This window comes from Theropithecus gelada, chromosome 12 (genome assembly GCF_003255815.1).
Source record: "Theropithecus gelada isolate Dixy chromosome 12, Tgel_1.0, whole genome shotgun sequence".
NCBI classification, from domain to species: Eukaryota; Metazoa; Chordata; class Mammalia; order Primates; family Cercopithecidae; genus Theropithecus; species Theropithecus gelada.
This window is the reverse complement of record NC_037680.1, coordinates 87,289,520-87,309,081: the sequence shown is the minus strand read 5'-3', so window position 1 is coordinate 87,309,081 and position 19,562 is coordinate 87,289,520. Positions and strand designations below refer to the sequence as shown.

Here is a 19,562-nt window from a genome sequence, read left to right as displayed (position 1 = left end):
AATGGCATCACCGTCTACCCCGTTATTCAAGGCAGAAGACTCAGGAGTTATCCTTTATCTTCTTTCACCCTCCTCCTCCATTCATTCACTAATTCTTTTCAATGCACATTCTTATCATTTCTCTCCATCTTTAGTGTCATTACTCTTATCCCAAGCACTGTCATCTCTACCCTGAGCTATACCAACAACTCACTCACCTCTTTCCATGAATTTGGTCTTCCCCATAATTCACTGTGTACTACAGCACACTAATCTTTTTAAAATTAAAAATATGACTAAAATTCAAACTCATTATAATGACCAATAAAGTCTACTTTATCTGGTCCCTGACTACTTCTACACCATCATTAATAATCAGCATCACGTTTGATGTCCTAGCCATATAAAGAATGCTTTATCAGTTTTGAGAAACTCCCTACTGTTTCTCCCCTTCAGGCCTTCAAACATGCTGTTCCTTTCTTCCTCCTACTCCCACAGTGTAAGCCATTTGCCCAGTTAATTCTGAATCAACCATTAGGTATCAATTAAAAGTCCCTTCCTCAGGGACTAGAGCCCAAGACTTTCACACTCTCCCTCAACATCCTGTATTTTTTCTTTTGCAATGTTCATTGCTCATCATATTTAATTGTAATTATTTGACGTCTGTTGAGCCTAGGAAAAAGAAGTCCTATGTGACAGTAGAGATCATATCTTTCTTTACATGAGTATAATTCCTGATACTGAGATAAATGCCACCATATAACAGGTGTTATAAATAAATGAATGCATATATAGATTAGTGATTGATTGGGGCTGGTTTTACTCTAGAGTCATTGAATTTAGTATCCCAGATGCTGCTGTAGTTTGACAGGGAACATTGAACTATAAAGTATTCAATCACAACATCTCTATTATTAAACTTTGGTCCCCTGTGGATTCTATCCATATGCTAATGGAAAAATACTTTAAAAATATTGTACTGAGATCCTATGAGGAGTGTTCGAGGCAGACAAGACGGGACACCTGCCTCATCACTCATGTGAAACCAGCTGAGTACAGTAGTCAGTCCCTGAAAAGGGCCACATGGCAGGACCCCTGGCCAGGAATAAAATAGAGGAGAAGACGATTGATGTCTCACTCCATTAATGAAAACTGGCCCATTGGAAAGATTCCCTTCTCAGCTATCTGATTTGCACACAAACATGAATTCAAAATCTACCTGGTTTTCTTTTTTTACACTCTTTGCCTTTTCTCACTCTTTATTCTTATCTACTCTCTTACCACCCAAACATCCTTGGGAGCAGCTATCATACACAGAAGAGGGATCCAGCATCATGTGTGCAGAAACAGTCCATGCACTTTATTCCTCTTTGAAGTGCTCCTGATTTCACTCTTCCTCCCTCCAAATTCCACTTGCCTAACATCAAACTCTTCTCTATGAATTGTTCCCCCTCTTAAAAAAAAAAAAAGCCCCAACAAGCTTTTGAAAGCTTTTAAAAGGAAAACATTACTTTTATCCTCTACAATACAAGATCAATAACCCCACTGGGTAAATCTTAAATGGATCATGCTGAGGTAATACTGAAGGAGAAAGTAAAGGCTAGGGGGAAGTGGAGGAAGGCGGTTGAGTTGCCACAAAATAAGAAATGTTTGTATTAACTCACAAATTGAATGTGCCAACATGAAAAAATAAAAAATAGTTGAGTGAGGGACTATTAAAGTTGCATGTTTGACTAAGGCAAAGTTCCCAGATGTGAAAATTAAAAATCAGGAAAGCTTTCACTTGTTAATGGTGAGCAGGGTTGAGCAGCCCTTGAGACTGGGAATTCTAGAAATACCCTGACCAGCAGCATCTAATTCATGAGAAGAATAAAAATCATTGTCCTTTTAGACTCCTGAAGTCTAAAATCTGTTTTGATAAAATATGCACAGGTATTCCTCTTTTTCCACCAACCTTAAAAATCTAGTTATAATTTAATACCTTCAAGTTTTCTCATTCTTATATATAGGAGACTAGAGGGTAGAAGAGGAAAAAAAGAAAACTCATTCTAACACATTGTGTGAAAAGAAAACATACAAAGTAAGGTTGCATTTAAGAGACAAAAGTCACTACAAAGAAATTGGACACTACCTGAGAAACTCTAGTGGCCTCTTCTAGGAATTTTTTCATCTCATCCTCAGAGAATACCACATTCATAGCAGACCCACTGGAAAAGGAGGGGGAAAAAAAAGCAGGTCAGGTTTATGCTAATGTTAGACTTAACTGGTTCTCAGAACAGTTCCAGACAACTTTTAGGTCCAGTCCGGGCAGAATAACAAGGTGCCTCTTGCTAAATTGAGACTTTTCTCCATTTAATCACCAGGACAATCAACCAAAGTATAAAACTGACAAAGTTGAGGATAGAAGAAGGTAAAGTGTTGGGGGTCGGTAAACCTGTATTAATTCCCAAAGGGAATCCTGGTAGCTCCAGTAATTATACTTCTCCAAGGTTTGCCCTTTCTGATTTACTATATTAACATTCTGCTGATTCCAGGTAATTCTTAAGCCTTAGCAGGATTCAGCCCAGAACCTGATTTCCCCAACCTGTTTCTTCAGAGTTCAGTATCAACAGCTGATCTTAGCCCACTGCTCTGTTGTCAAAGCAGGTTATGCTACTCCCTCAACCAGATTGCAGATGAATCAATTTTTAAAGTAATATTTGCTAACATAATGTACAGTATCTGAATAAAATCTTTTCAATTATATCCTTTCTTTTTAAATACTTGAGAAAAAATGCCATCTGAAATCAATTTACTCTGAATTTCAACATTTTCAAAATGGGTTGGGAGGGGAGGAGAGGAGGAGTAACAGAAAGCAAAAAAAAAAAAAAAAGAAAGAAAAATATTACTTTGCTTTTAAACAGAAGCATTTACCTCTTTTACACTACTACAAATTTCTCTTTTAAAGTTAAAATATAGTTTTAATTGGCAAATAGTAATTGCATATATTTATGAGGTATTATGTGATGTTTTGATCTATGTTTTGACATTATCGAAAGTCAATCAAGTTATTTATATATCCATCACCTCACCAGTTTATCATCCTATTACAAATTTCTGCCTAAAGGGCTTTCAATTGCTTCATTTGTTTAAGAGAGGAAGGCTAGAGCAATAATGCTTATCATTCAGAGTATATGAAACTAGAACAAAAATATAGATTGCAAAAAGGGAAAAGAAGTGTGATAGTCAAAGCTGTTTTTTTTTATCCTTCCTTAAATGTGTGCATGTTTAAATTAATTTACATTAACTCCTCAAAGAGGTAGTATTATTAGACTATGGTTTACACATAATGATATTTAAATAACAAGATTTCCACCTCATTTGAAATTTTTCATTTTCATCATTTTAAAGGAACCCATATCAAATTCCATTTACACTTTCAAATTGTGCAGAGCAAATTGTGTTTCTTTTATTATCCCCTGGTTAGGGAAGTCATTCCTTACATGTGGTAACATCTGAAGAAAGTAAGTGATAATTCACAACTTCTCCTTTCATGATAAAACTTTGTTTTAAAGTTTAATATAAAAGATCCCGACTGTCCCTGTTCCTCACCATTATAATTTATCTATTAAACACTCTTATCTCAAAACCTTAAAATTTTAAAACAAAGGCACTATCAGAAGGTGCTGACAATAGTCAAAGATAAGCTGTCATTACTGGGTATCAGAAAACATGCTGGTGAGAGATACCTCAATTTGTGTGTGTCTTTTTTTAATTGTCCTGTTCTCTAATACAAAGCTACACTCTCTGGTAAGGAGATGCCTTCCACTACACTTCTAGATGAAGAACTGTAGTCTCTTCCTATGGCCACTCCCTGAAGGGAAAGCATTAAACTAGAAGACCACACATTGGTCCTTCAACTGGCTGTGATGGTTTGGAAATTGTCAATGGATTTATAAATTACTACATATAGAACCCTAGTGTTATTAGCATACAGCATGCATTTCTGTATCTCCCAATTTTTGAATCATTGTTTTGAAAAAAAATATACAGTGTTACCTCAAAACATAGGAAGGCCTCAACAAGCAGGGGTAGTCCACAGACTTTGCAAATTCCAGTGCTTCATTCTAATTAATAGAAGCAACAACAAAAATGTATGAATAGTTTAAAATATGCAATAAAATTACAGAATGTATCATTAACTCAAGTGGTAACCCAGCTTCTTTATTCTCTAAAAGACACCATTAAAATGTAAATTGGACACTGAAATACATAAAATTCCTAGCTTTTGATTCTAAATATCAAATCTTGTTCAAAACTGGTTTGAAATTATTTTCATTGTCTGAATCTTAATGAGAATACTGCTATCAATTCATAATCAGCATTTAACTGCAATCATGGATATACAACAACTTTAAAGAAAATTCACTAAGTGTATGCATTCTATCTGCCCTGTAGTTAACATATCCAATAGTCAACATTCAGGTTACAGCTCTTCAAAATAGAACGTTAAAAACAGATACTTGTTTCTCTCCTTACCAAAGTATTAACAGCTTTCCAAGGTGCCTGAGCCACCTTCAGCTCATCCAAGACGGCTGAAAAGATGGAGCGATCCTCAGCCCTGTCAATCTGCAGGGGGCTTGTGCCCATGATCTTGACACCATTCTTGTATAGAGGAACTGCCAAGTTGTTTGGAATCTGGCCTCCAACTGATATGATGCAGCCACCACATGCCTGAAAAAGACACGCACAATATCAGCCATTGGAGTAACTTCATTATGAATGGACAACTATGCTAATATTGCATCTATTTCCTTACTGATAATTCTTAACCTGATTGTGATATTTACATCTCTCCTACCAATGAATACTGTTAAATGATGCCACAAAGTTTTGACTTCCCAGGCACTTAGATGCTAAAATCTGTGCAAGATTTCCATACAAGTACACATGAATATCATTTGTGACATTCACATGTGTGGCAAATGGAAAGGAAAATCAAGCCAATAAATGTTTGCCACGTACTCCATGCTATAATCAATTAATTCCCGGACTACTGCTGGAATTTCCTAACTGAATACAGATTTCTCCCTTTAACACTCCCTTCTCCTGCACACCTGCACCCCAGCACTTCACATTAAGATTAAACAAGACTGCTTCATCAAATTGCTCCTACACTCAGAGTTCTCCAAAGGTTTCCGTTGCCTAGAGAATCAAGTATAAACTTTTGACCCCCAGGGCACTTAAGACTTTCCAATCTTACCTATTATCACCCCTCTTAGCCTCAAAAAGACTACTCATTAGCCCCAACTACCTACTTTCCCACTAGCAAATTCTTTGCACCACTGAAACTTCCCTGGCTGTTGTTTCCTTTCTCTTCTCTTCCATCTTATCTAACCTTTAGCTACCCCTTAGGTCCAGTCTAGATCTCAGGTCCCACTTTGATGACCTTCCGCTTTGATGATCTTCCACCTTCCCCTCTCCTTTGCTGCAGCCTTGGTACCTGTCGACAATACCTAGTAACTGATTTTAGTTCCTACTGCCTTACTACTTGCTTTACAAACAGTGCCAGAATCTTTAGCCTTATTTCAGATGTTGATTTGTGTAAGATTTTCTTACATAAGCCCAAAGGTCCTATTAGCTGTGTGATGGTGTCGTGCAGGTCTTGCCCACACAGCAAAAGGAATTCAGTATGAGAACATATTTGTAAGATGTTAATATAATATAGTTTTATGGAATAATCCAATCTTAAATTGATCCAACACCAAATATCACGGGACCTGTAGGAACATAGGGATGAGAACCTGGTAACCCACACAGGTAAATCATCATCCTTATCCTAGCCATTATGCCTGAATAGTTTCAAGAAACCTACTGAAATAAAATCTTCTAACTTTTGAATATTGTTTAGTAGATTTCTAAAATATTTAGGCCCAAAATTCCATTAAGCTCCCAAAATTCCATTAATCATACCTAGATCTGTTTGCATCCTTTTTACCCATGTTAGTTTTCTGTTTTTTTAAACCTGATAGCACTAACCTACCACAGCACAGGAATATTTCTGAAACAATATCCAAGTTGCAATCATACCAGAAACATATTTTCAATAGAAAAACATTAAAAGGAAATGCTTCAAGTTTATTTGAGAATATCTTAACTTATCCCGGCCACTAATCACTTTGGTTAGTCCTTATTTTTATGCACAAATTAGATGTATTATAGAAAGAATGTAACGTGAGAAAATTTATCTTTCTAACAGAAATAGTATTTGCCTCATTACAAATGGCCCTGGTTTTTGGAATTTTATGAATTATCTCCAATTTATAAAATTCTATCTGTACACCTGCCAATGAGAAGGATGATGTATTTTACTAATTTACATTTTAGTAAAAGATGTTTTATAGTTTAGGCAGTATTTTAGGATTACATTTAATTACAATTAAACCAAATGCTATAAATGAGCCTCAATTCTGTCTTGAGTCATGCATTCTCTAATGGGTTTTGCCTATCACTAATTAATGTCTGTCATTAATCCATTCATTTAACTTGTTTTGTGACAGAAGTACCATTGTCTACATTTACATATGTACATCATATTATGTCCTCTAGCATATTTTAAATTACCTCCTAATCTATAGTAATACTATATTTTACATACAAATTAGTTTCAAAGAAGGCCCAACTTAATTCTTTCTGTAACACTGACTTCAGTTTTAGTAAACAAATCTCATTAAGAGCCATGTATAATTGTATCCAAAAGCAGTCACAGAGGTTTTTCATCTTTCTTTAAACCATTTCATGAGGACATAATTAATTATATGCAAAAATGCCTGCTGCTATCATCTGTAATGTTTTTTAATATTTTTAAATTAGTATTTGATTTTTCACATTTATATCACAGATACTAGTTTTATTGTTAATGTCTTAAACCTGTTTTTCTAGCTGTCTATCATACTGAACCTGGATTTACAAAATATTCAAGAAATATTTGTAGGGTACACTTATTTTGATGCCCACCTGTCTCTGAAATGAATATTAAGGAGTGATTTAAAAACAACCATGTCAGAGATAGGTCTAAAAAAATGCTATATATTCTATTTAATGGATCAATTTTATGAAAGGATTAGTAGGCCAGGCCCAAGTAGACAACTATAATTATACATCCTTCCTAAACTTGTCTACTTTCTTTTGTAATAGTAAAATAATAACATTATTCTAGCACTATACCTCATACTTTACAATCTGACTTCAGCCATAAACTCTACGTTAACTTCACAGTATTTGCAAGTGGCATGTGTTTATACTCATAGGATTCATTTAAAATAAAGATAAAACACAGAGAATTTATGTAACTTAAAGAAATCAATGAGGTTGTCAGTCAAAACTAAAATTTAAGTATTTTGCCTCCCATTTAGTACTTTTTTCCCTCTAATTGACCATATTTTCAACACAGAGATGATTTTCTGTTAAAAAGTAATAATAGTAACTGTAATAATATCAAAGGCCTAACTACTGGACATCACTCTAAAATTTTCCAGTAGTTTTTGTTTTAATTATAAGATAATTTAATTTGTGCTACAGTCTTATAGTAATCTGCAATTCCATGAATTCACAGTGAAGATACTCAGTAATATTGGGATGGGAATGGAGGAGCAACTGTAAATGAAAGCTATAAAAGAAGCAAAATTATTCACAATGAACTCATTGATCTTAAACTGAAGACTAATGGCTTCATCTGATGGAACAAGGAATTAACTGGTCTTTTTTGAACAATTGACTATTTTCAGTGAACTGTTCATCATTAAACCACATCACACAAACTCGAAAGAGGCTGTTTATTGTATGTGTAGATGACCAATTAAATCACTCTGCAAGATATTTATGAGGGATCATCTTGCATTAGTTAATATGTATCTGGCACATGTTACCAAGTAGAGTTTTCAATCTAGCTGAAACCCTTAGAAAGAAAAAGTAAACTTTATGTGAAAAATAATCACTCTGTGCCAGGGGCTCAAAAATATAAGAATGGAGTGATTTTTTTTTTTTTTTTTTAGAGTTTTACTACAAGATAAGACAATGGATGCCACTGGCAGTTCTTTCTTCTAAGGGGAATTATAATATATATCTACATACCTGAATGCATATATATAAAGTGTATACTGCATATAGCTATCTTCTTTTTTTCTTTTTTTTTTTTCTGTTTTTCTTTTCTTACCTCCTGATGGTAGATGTCTAGGATTCTCTCCAAGGACAACTCTTCAAAGTACAGTTTGTCACACTCATCAAAGTCTGTGCTCACAGTCTCAGGATTGCAATTCACCACCACTGTCTTCTTGCCAAGTTGACGCAGTGTGCGGATACTAGAGACAGCACACCAATCAAATTCCACACTGCTGCCTGCAGAGACAATGAGATTGGCAAAAGGGGTAAGAGAAGCACAAAGTTACAATACAAAAAGAAGCAGAAATGTATCACCCGTCAGTCCAGGCTAAGGAAGCTAATGACTTTCAATTCAATGTTTAAACTCCAAAATATAAATTTCAAATCCATGATGCATGCTATATTAGTAGTAGGAGAAACAGGTACAAATTAAACAGCAAGGAAATATTGGCTTGTCATATATGCTAAATTCTGCAATAGAAAATCTCAATATTTGAAATATTTAGAACTTCAATGTTAATGGCAGGTAATTTTAATGATAAAAATAACCCTCACCTACTGAAAAGAAATTCAAAGTGAATATATTGACCTCAATACACAAAAACAGTTAATCCAGTGATCAGGATACTTGAGCTCTTTTTTCAGCCTTTCCATTTAATCTACTGTCTGAGGGCTGAACCTAATGATCCCTGAGGTGCCTTGCAGCTCTGACATATCCTGATTGATAGAAAAGTCCTATCCTTTCCAAGCATATCCTTTTAAACTTGGCAAGGCCACCCATGCAGAGTGAGTGACCTTCTATAAAGAAATCTGAAGTGTAATAATGGCCTAAACACCTCGAAATATCACGTCTACTGGGATGCCATAGAATTGAAAGTCCACAGACTTGTACTAATTCTTTGCATTAAGATATTGTCTTCTAAAAATTCTTGTGAAAATACGTTATTCAAATATACTGGCATATTAATGCTAAGTAAGCACACACTTGATTATTAGCTTGATTAGTCTTTGGATCCTGATATAATGAAGAATTACTGCATAAATAGGTAAAATTTGAAAAGGAAGAAAAAGTACTCCAGAGAGTAGACAGGTAGATGCTGGTGAAATGGTCAGGCTATTTAGCCATAAGATAACTGCCATGGTCTAAACATGTCCCCTGAAATCCATGTGTTGGAACACTTAGTCACCAGTGCAACAGTGCTGGGAGGTGGGGCCTTGTAGGAGGGTTTTAGTTCATAAGTGCAGATCCCTCATGAATAGATTAATTCCATTATAGAAAGCTTACTGGACATAGTGGCTCCTGCCTGTAATACCAGCACTTTGGGAGGCTGAGGCAGGAGGATCTCATGAGTCCAGAAGTGTGAGACTAGCCTGGTCAACACAGAAAAATTCCATCTCTACAAAAAATAAAAATAAATTAGCCAAGCATGATGGCACACGCCTACAGGCCCAGCTTCTAAGGAGGCTGAGGTGGGAGGAGTGCTTGAGCCTAGGACATCAAGGCTACAGTGAACCATGACCTACCACTGCATTCCAGCCCAGGTGACACAGTAAGACCTTGTCTCAGAAAAAACTGGGGGTGAGGGTTTGATGGAGGGAACTTGTTCCCTTTGTGCTCCTGTACCTTCTGCCATGTAAAGACAGCATTCCTTGTGGGGAGCACAAGTTTTAAGGTACCATCTTAGAAGCAGAAACCTATGTCTTACCAGACAACTGAACTTCCTGGCACTCGATTTTGGACTTCCCAGCCCCTAGAACTGTGAGAATTTATTGATAAATTACCCAGTCTCAGGTATTTTGTTACAGCAGCACAAATGGACTAAGACAATGACTAGGGTGGTAAAGATAAATATTTTTGTCCTACTTCAAGATTTGTCCAAAGATTGGTAAACTAACATATCCTGAACCTCTTAGTTCATTGTAAAAACTAAAGTAAACTATGCTTAAAGTAATAGAGTAAGACTACATATATTTAAATCATAGATTCTATCATTTCCATATTATAATGCTTTGTGGAGATTAAATATTAAATCCATTTGTTGACTAATATCACTGTCCATTAAAATACATACTTGCATTTGTAATCATCTTTAGTGGTTATTTAATTGGCTGGAGAGAAATGTCATAATTTCTGGTGATTATGTTTTAATTTGCCTATATAATGCTCTACCCGTGCACCAAAGAAACAAGATTTTTGCATTTGATGTAAACAAAAGTCATATATGTTACATAGGATGAGGTCAGAGATGGTATCTGTGATATAATTTCTGGCTAATGTATAAAGTCCTTGAGTAAATGTAGATCCTTATGAAAAACTATGCTAGAAGATAAAAGGTCAATGCCTAATCCAATCCCAACTCCAGCGAGAGGCTCAATTCAGTTAAAAAGGGTGAAAATTAAGTTACACGGTGAAATGAGAGGAGATAGAATTTGTAGTTGAGACCTGCATTTGAATCCCACTCTACTACTAAATAGCTGTATATATTTGGGTTTTATTTTTCTGAACCCCAGTTTCCTAATGTGCAAAACATATATTATAGCATTTATTTGACACAGTTCTTGGAATAATGAAATTAACATGCATGAATAAAACTATATAAATTGTATAAAGTCCTATATACATAAAATTTATTATTTTACCAATGTGATATGGACCACAGCCTAGCACCATCATTCCATGGTCATCAAAATTGATATCATGCTCCTGAGGAAATAAGAAGAGGAAGATGCGGAAATCATTATGTGTTATTATTCCATTTAATTAAACTAGTTGTCCTATCATTAAGTATGTATTTCTCATTCTTCCTCTTGTTAACGTGTATTCTCTATTAGTCTCTGGAAACCCATAAATATAAAGTTATACAAGCCCTACTTATTTATAAAAAATAGATATGGCACAATATTTTTAAATAGTCATGAGAACATGGCATAATTGTATGATCACATAGTCATTGTCCTTAATTTTTCACTTGTTTGATTTCATTATCTTAAGGCAGTTCTTAAAAGACTGAGTACAGGAACATATAATCATATCTCACACATGATGCCATTTTTTATTACCCAGATATCCAAAGAGGTAAAAAATATATATTCCCTAGTGTGAACTGTCTACCAAATCTAGTGCTTTCTGGATATGCCAGTTTGCCCATTCCTACCTGACCATTGTAGGTAACATAGAGATAGTTTGTTACTGACGGGTATTCTGCAGCCAGTGTATCAATCTGTAAGATAAAACAAATAAACAAGAATGTTATTATAATTTGTTCAAGACTAAATGTTTTTTGCTTTATATATGTATATATTCCTTTAATTCCTATTACTGTAAAGTATGCAGACAGGAAAATGTATGACCCATGGAATTGCTTTCTAATTCTGAAAATAAGAGAGAGATAATAGTGATATGGTCTAGTTATCACTTGAGAAACACGGCGTTGGATCACTAGTAGTAGCAGTATCTCCCATGAACATCGCAAAGTGGTCCTATAGTCAACTGGTTACTAGGAAGACTTACCCAACCAGCTCTCTAAAAGCAGCTGTATATGAAATCTAAAATCTGAGTAAAATAACCTTTATATAAGGATCTCTTTGGTTTGCAAATTAATGCACAGGATTTAAGTTGCCTGTGGCACTGAGTGTTCGGATGACACAAATACCATAAAGCCATAGGGGATGAACAGGGGGGAGAACAAGATCTCATTGAACATATTTGGAAATCAATTCCACTCTCAAGGGCCAGTAACTCAGCTTAGTGAGCAAGAATTTGGGGCCGACAGGGCAAGCTGGTGTAAAGCAGGTGAGAAGGAAGAAAGATAATAATCGCTGAGTGGAAAATATTTAGCATCAAGCTTGAGACCTAAGGGTATGCATGTGCCCCTGGAGCATGCAGAGAAAAGTCAATGATTTTAAAGGACAAAAACCAGCTGGTGGTACTTTAAACCAAGACATCCCTTCCATTAAAGGCCAAAGGAAAAAAAAAATCACAACAGCACACCTATGAATGTTCATGCGTGATTGTCATGAATACTAGATGAGCTCATTATGCCCAGCCCTATCACAATGAATACTAAATGAACCATAATGATGGGGCACTTAATATAAAGTATTACCCTGTAAAAAGTTAGTGCCAAAGGAGATAACTATTATTTTCAAGAGGGTCAGCCACCATGCTAGGAAATTTCAAGTCCTTCTATTACACTAAGGATTTCTTAACTACTTACATATTTGAACACAGGTCAAAAAGCAGAGGAGAGAGAGTTTAAATTTTTGTTTTGTTTTGCCTAGTGCCCTTTCCTTCTTTCCCTTTTAAGTAAAAATTAATCATGTGCTCAATAAAATTGGTGACATTATGAGCATCAACCAGATGAATAGTGTCACTTCTTAATCCCACTCCTTTTTTTATTGACAATGGCCTTTTGAATGGGTGCCTACATTTTACCACAGAAATCCTGTTGGTAGGGGTTGGAGGGAAAAGGAAACTCTTTTACCTGTTTAACCCAAGGGTGGATGTTTTTCTTTAGCCTCAGCTCCCTTGTCTGGGCCTCAGTTAGCCCAAGGCACTTGGAAATCTGCTTATCTGAGAATCCAATCTCCTTTGCTCTTTTCAGGGTTTCTTCGGTAATGGACTCACTAGGATTTAATAGAAAAGAGAGATTCAAGTTTAGACCAAACACAATAAAAAGCAGTGACAAGTTCAATTTCAAAAACACCAAGGCTTCTTATTTTCCACCTTCAAACATATTTAAGTCCTGTTGTCTTTTAAAAATACACAAATAATGACGAACCCACTCAATCTTCCAGCCTCTATGAAGTCTTCTATTTGCAAAGCTGACAATCTCTGATCACCTGCTTTCACACTCTATGTGACCTCTTCCCTGCTGCTTTTATAAAAAATGGCAAGTGCATTTACTGTTCTAATAAATGTGCTCATTAGTAATAATCGGAGACTTCACTCTCTAAATCCAGGAGCCCTTTCTCAGTTTTCATTTTCCTCAACCTGTCATCACAAGACCCTTTTGATTATCTATTTTTTAAAAAGATATTCTGGCTTCCAATAAAGTGACTCCTCACTCTACTTTATTACTCACAACTACCATTTACTAGTTTGGGTTTCCCCCGCCAGGGCTCTACCCTTTGTTACCTGCTTTTGTCTTCCCTCTCTCCCTCTCTAAATTCGGCCACTGTCATGGGTGCAAGTTGCACGGTTGGTTGGTGATTCCCAAATCCATGGCCTATTCTCCAACATCTGATCTGTGCTCCAGGTCTTTATGCATATGAGCTTCGAGAATCATCTTCACCTAGGCGTCCCAACATTGCATCAGGTTGGATATCCTCTCCATAAATCACCTCTACTTACTAATATCACCCATCGGTCTACGTTGAGAAGACAGTTTTGTCATTTTATAATTGTTTTCTGCTCAAACTAGATTTGTCTTATTTTCCCCCTGCTCCTGTCCATAGTGTACTTTATTTGTATTGTTTCTCTCATCTGTAACACCTTTGACATCCCTTTTACCTTCTCAACTTCTACCCAACCCTCAGCAGCCCTTCAAAGTCCAACTAAAGCCAAGCTTCATTTGTGAAGCCTTTTGGTTTGCTCTCATCCATGCTGAACTTCTTGTGCTTTTGACTGCCTCTTTTGCTTGAAGCGATGGACATAGAACCATACAGTTTAGCATGTCCATTATCACCTGATACTTTTAATGTCTCTTAACTTTTATTCATCAATCAGGCTTTTTCCTGCTAGATTTAAGTTCCATAAAGGTAAAGAAGACATTTGGCTTATTTACCAGATTACTCCCCAAATCGACCACATTATCTGGCCCACAGAGAGCATTCAATAAACATTGATGAAAATAAATAAATGAAGGATAAATATAAGTAATGTAAACACAAATAAAATGCATATATTTTATAAATTAATTATAAATATAATTTATGAATATAAATGAAGGATAAATATAAAAACTTCAATTCCCTAGGTTTTTATTTTATAGAAAAGACAAAGAAATGATTGAAATTAGCTCATAACTAGATTTCAAAATGCACGCAAAAATAATTTGTAAAGAACTAAGGGAAAGAAAAATAAAATACTACTGTAAAAGCATCTTTAACCAGATACCTGTGGGCCAGCTATTTCATGTAATAGTTAATACAATACAATTCAATTATAATAGTTTGATAGTCAATACAATGAAATTAAAATAGTGTATTGCCAGAAGAACTAACTTGCATTAAGAAAACATTTTCATGAAATGCTGTTAATAAAATGTAATTGGATTAAATCTATTGCATTTTGTTCATTCTAATCATTAATCTGCTTTAATTAATTCATATTGTGAGTTTGGAGAAGAAAAATCAAGCTGGCGTATATAATGGCTATTTCTCTGACTTTCCAATGTCAGTATTAGTTTAAATTTTTGCAGCTACAGTTCTTCCTAGTCAATTTGCTTTTCCTATTGCACCTAAACTCCCTTCTGTCTCAAATCAGTGTGTTAAATCTCCCATTGAATTTAATTTCTTCTCTTTTTATTCTTATTTTGAATTTAGTTTTCCCAAGTATTTGTTAAGCATTCTCTCAGAGCAATGCATTTTCCTGTTAAATTCTTGAATGCGATCCAATATTAAGTATTATTGCTGACTTAGTATGTGTGCCAAGCCCTGTGCTTTGGAACTGTGCCATCCAACATAGCAGCCCCTAGCCACATGTGGTTATTTAAATTGAAAAGTTAATTAAATCTTTTACAACTAAAAATTTAGATCTACAGTCACCAAAGCCAGGTTTCAAGTGCTCAATAGCCACACATGGTCAGTGGCTCCAGTGTCAGAAAGTGCAGATTATAGAATATTTCATCATCACAGAAATTTCTGCTGAACAGTGCTGCCCGATAAGATATGGAAGCAATATTTGAGACAATGAAATGATAGTGATTCAAAACACTTTATGGAGGGATAAGCTACGTGGTGCTACGTGAGCCCAGAGAAAGATAATAGTGTGAAAGACTGTACTTGAGAAATACTATGGCGGTGGAGGGATGAGAACAGATCTTTAAAGAAAGTTCAATTTGGCCGGGGGCGGTGGCTCACACCTGTAATCCCAGCACTTTGGGAGGCCGAGGCGGGCAAATCACAAGGTCAGGAGTTTGAGACCAGCCTGGCCAACATGGTAAAACCCCATCCCTACTAAAAATACAAAAAATTAGCTGGGCATAGTGGCAGGTGTCTGTTAATCCCAGCTACTTGAAAGGCTGAGGCAAAAGAATCACTTGAACCCAGGAGGTGGGGGTTGCAGTGAGCTGAGATCACGCCACTGCACTGCAACCCAGACAATGGAGTGAGACTCCACCTCAAAAGAAAAAGAAAAAAGAAAGTTCAACTATATATAGATAAAAGAGTTGATAGATGTACAATAGACAATGGCAATAGTATTGGCTATTGTTTGAGAGCAACAGTGGACATGGCACGTAAGGGAAACATACTGAGGATTTGTAGTTGGAAAGAGTGTACAGGAAAGTGGATGGTGAGGGTAGAGCCACATTCATTATCATTCTTTCATTAGTGCTTTAACATTTAGTGAATATGTGCTCTGTATCAGACCTGTGCTGCCTATATTAATGATGGAAGATGAAATATTGTATTCTTACATTTAGGAGGTCAGAGGATGTTAGGAAGCACGAATAGCCATTGATATGTCTACATCATGAGAGGTGCCATGAGAGAAGTGTGCACAAGTTGATGCCGTGGCTTATGGCAGGGGCCCCCAGCTTCCAGTGGGGAAGTCTGGAAAGGCTTTACCCAAGAGGGGACTTTTGAGCTTCAGAGAGCCTTAGAAAAACCAAAGTTTGTGGTTACTTTTAGTTTCGGGGAAAAAAAAGAGAGAGAGAAATTAATTTTAAAAGTAGAGGAAAGATTTCCTTTTTTTTGTTATTGTTGCTATTTGTTTTAGAAACGTATGTTTCTACTTCCCTTGCCAAGAATATGCTCCCAAACCAATTACTCATTTGTTTATGTGCAAGTATGCACTCAGCGTTTCAGTGGAAGTGCTTGACAAATAAGCTATTTTTCTAAGTTAGAACAATAACCACTTTTACTTAAATGACTAAAATCCTAACTCTGAAGAACAGTCATCCAGATACACGTAAGACACATGCCTTGAAAAGAACCATCACATCTATAATTGTGACCATGGGCGAACACAGCAGCACCACAAGTGCAGGTTCTTCAAGTGCTAAGATAACCAGAAGTCATGTAGTTATCTTTAGCTTTTTCAGTCAGGTTTTTCTATTTGTTTGTTGTGATAATTTTTAGGGGGTCTTTAATTATTTGTTTGCATTCCTTCTTACATGGAATACCAGTCAGTCCTTCAAAGGTCGCTATGTTGTTTAAAATGAAAATTACAAGTAATGGTATTAAATAAGAAAAATTTAGATTCTTCACATTTCTATTAGGGATGCAATAAATTTGCATTTGTTTCATCTACATTCAGCAATGCAGTATTTTCATGCAGGAATGTAGTATTTTCATTTCTGGAATACACATAATTTATCTTGTTCTTTTTCACCACAAGAGTCTAACAGATTATATGTAGATATCTCTAGAAAATATACAAAGTCTTCCTCCTATACCTACTAAATAAAACTGGACACACTTACCAGCAAAGAAATAAAAATAATAAGAAAGAAGGGACAACGAGAAAGAAGAAAGAAAATTTTGATTGATAAGAATTGGCCTTGTGCATTAAAAAGTGAAGTGAGTTAATTTTGTACTCAGCTCTGGTGACGGAAAAAAAGTCATCTGTAAATCAGACTAACTCAATTGTTACTGCTCCCCAGTCCGTAGCATTTCCCACACCAGAGAGTTTTCATAATTTAAAGGAAAAGTCTGAGAAGAATAACAGTAACACAAAATAATGATTGTGAATGATACTTCAGAATGGGAGTGAAAACTTTCTACATAGCCATCCCCTTAAATCATACCAGGTGGGAATTTTGAAACAGATGTACCAAGCTAGACCTGCACATTGCATATTTTAATCTCACTAGTTGATTCTTAGGACATTTTCTTGGCGAGCCAAAAACTGCTTTAACGTCTGCCCAATTTTCAAATAACTAGATCAATAACATAATACGATATTTTAAAATGTCTTGAAAATTAGAATTATTAAATTGAAATTGTATATTAGTACATTCATGTTCATCTGCCTTAATTTGAATACAGATATTGGGTATGTGTGATCATTGGATGTTCAAAGTGATATAATTTCTATAGTATTCATGGTCTCTCTGGTTATTTCTGCTCTTTAGACATGATCATGAAATAGTGCAAAGTACTTAGCAATCCTCCTCACTGAGAAATCATTGTTGATCCTGACCCACCACGGCCATTAGAGAGGCACAGACAAGTTAGATCCCTTCCCACAGTCTGTGCGGCCTAATTCCACAAGGTACTCCTAAGGCCAAGACAGGAAGCCGGTCAATTCTCTGTATTGTCCTCACCTTTCCTCTCCTCTGTTTTCTCTCTTCTGTGTAACACCAGGCTGGCTGATATGTCATTACACACAGAAGAAAATTCACTTTAGTCCCAGCTTGTTCTGATACAAAATTTTATTTTGTGTCCCATTATAATCAAAGAAAAAGAAAAGACAGTTCAAAGACACAATTCATTAGTTGTGGGGCAGTGATTTAGATCAGGTAAAATCTCCTCAGAGTCAGATACAAGATGAATAATCTTAAGCAAACATAAAGCTCATTTAATAATGTGGAGACTCAGATAGATGCTCCTCATCTTTATCTGCCCACATTGTGCTCCCTCCATTTTCTTTGCCAAAAAGAATTTCTATCACAGTGGGTTTTTGGTTTTGTTTTTTAAATTAAACTAGGTAAAAGCTTATTTTTGAAACAAGGCTATAACATTTTTATTTTTCTGAAGGAAAAATAAAAACCTTAATTTGAAACAAACTCAAAACAGAGTAATTACTAAAGGAAATATAAATACTGAATTTCTAATTCAACACTGCTTTTTGAAACCTCAATAGGGAATACTCCGTTTATATTATGTTGTAAATCAAGACAGCTTTATGCCCAGCTAGAAATGTGATCAGCTGAAGAAAGCATATTGCACAAAAGCACACAATTTTAAAATATGCATAATAAATTATCCTTCTGTTATTTTATATGTGTTTGTATGTACTAGTATTTTATGTTTATTTTTACTCTTTTGAACATGTACACATTAAATCTGTATTTCAGAACAATGTCCTCTAAAATATGCTATTATATACACAACTTTTCTTTCCCTTGCCAGTTTGCTTTGCTTTGAGAGTTCAAGGGCAAACTTTACAAAAGGTTAGACTTTCATCATTGCATAATAGAATCTATACAATAAAACAACACACCAAATGGCTGTGATGCCGGCCTTTTCATAATCTTCAGTTTCTTTCTACTTAGCAGCACAAAATGACAGTTTGAAATTTTAGAAGGGGAAAAAAAGGTCTTAAACCCAGACCATCAGACTTTTACACACTCTGCCATAATCTTCAAATGGTGAGACAGCATGGTTCGGCTTCTACAGCAAGAAGTCTCTGGTGTGTTCTCTGGTTTACAAACAATACAAGTCTTTCTCTTCGCTCTCTAAGACTTCCAATGTAGATATTGTTGTTGTTGTTGTTTAAAATTCCTCCCTGTCATCTCTGAAACTTCCTCCACTCACACTTAGTCTTCAATAATAAATGATAAAAGGAAATGGAATAAATTCCCCTTAATGAGGAAATTTTCACCTGGCACAGAGGAGCTGGGGAAATCTATTAGCTGACTGGAGGAACGCCTGCAGCATTCTAATTATCAGAGGAGCCGGCGCACTTCACACAGTCCTCTCTTCCACTTGACTGGCTTTTATCTGATCCACCAACTCACAAGTAATACTAAACCAAATTTCCCCTCCAGATTGCACAAGCTCTAATGTGAAAATGAGCACTCCACCTGGCCTACAATTATGGGATGGGTTTGCAATTTTATTATTATCCTCTTTAAAAAGGAAAAAAACAAACACTCCAAAATGGCAGAAAAAAACTAAGCCTGATGTTCAGTAATGACATCTGCTTTAATAAGAGAATTGAGTAAGATATATGTTCTCTGCCTCACAAACCCTCACTAGCCTCTCTCTTGAGTTTTTTACTGCTTCACTTATTATTTTTGGCATTTCATAGGTTCAAGACCATGCCACAATCACAATAATGCTATCAGTGGAGAAATTATTTGCCACCTCTCTTCATTCAGAGAGACAAGTTACTATGTATTTCCTTAAGAGAAATGCAAAAGACAATTTTCAAAAATAGGAGGGGCATTTAGAAAAGCAAAGTATAAAAACCCAGGCAATTGGGTAGACACTACTATTTTGTCTTAATTTTTGAGTACCACGGCTGTTTCTATACAGGAATGAGGTCTTTGAAG

General features: G+C 35.7%; 1 protein-coding gene across 3 annotated transcripts in view; it reads right to left on the bottom strand.

Annotated features, from left to right (window-relative positions):
• CPS1 (carbamoyl-phosphate synthase 1) overlaps positions 1–19,562 on the bottom strand; it is a 191,330-nt gene that overhangs the window by 24,073 nt on the left and 147,695 nt on the right. For all 3 annotated transcript variants that reach the window (XM_025405628.1, XM_025405627.1, XM_025405629.1), the window contains 7 exons: positions 12,603–12,744; positions 11,274–11,339; positions 10,759–10,822; positions 8,174–8,355; positions 4,498–4,692; positions 4,018–4,085; positions 2,111–2,186 (listed from right to left, as the gene is read on the bottom strand). In XM_025405628.1, coding sequence (XP_025261413.1) covers positions 2,111–2,186; positions 4,018–4,085; positions 4,498–4,692; positions 8,174–8,355; positions 10,759–10,822; positions 11,274–11,339; positions 12,603–12,744 — 793 coding nt within the window. The remainder of the gene's footprint in view (positions 1–2,110; positions 2,187–4,017; positions 4,086–4,497; positions 4,693–8,173; positions 8,356–10,758; positions 10,823–11,273; positions 11,340–12,602; positions 12,745–19,562) is intronic.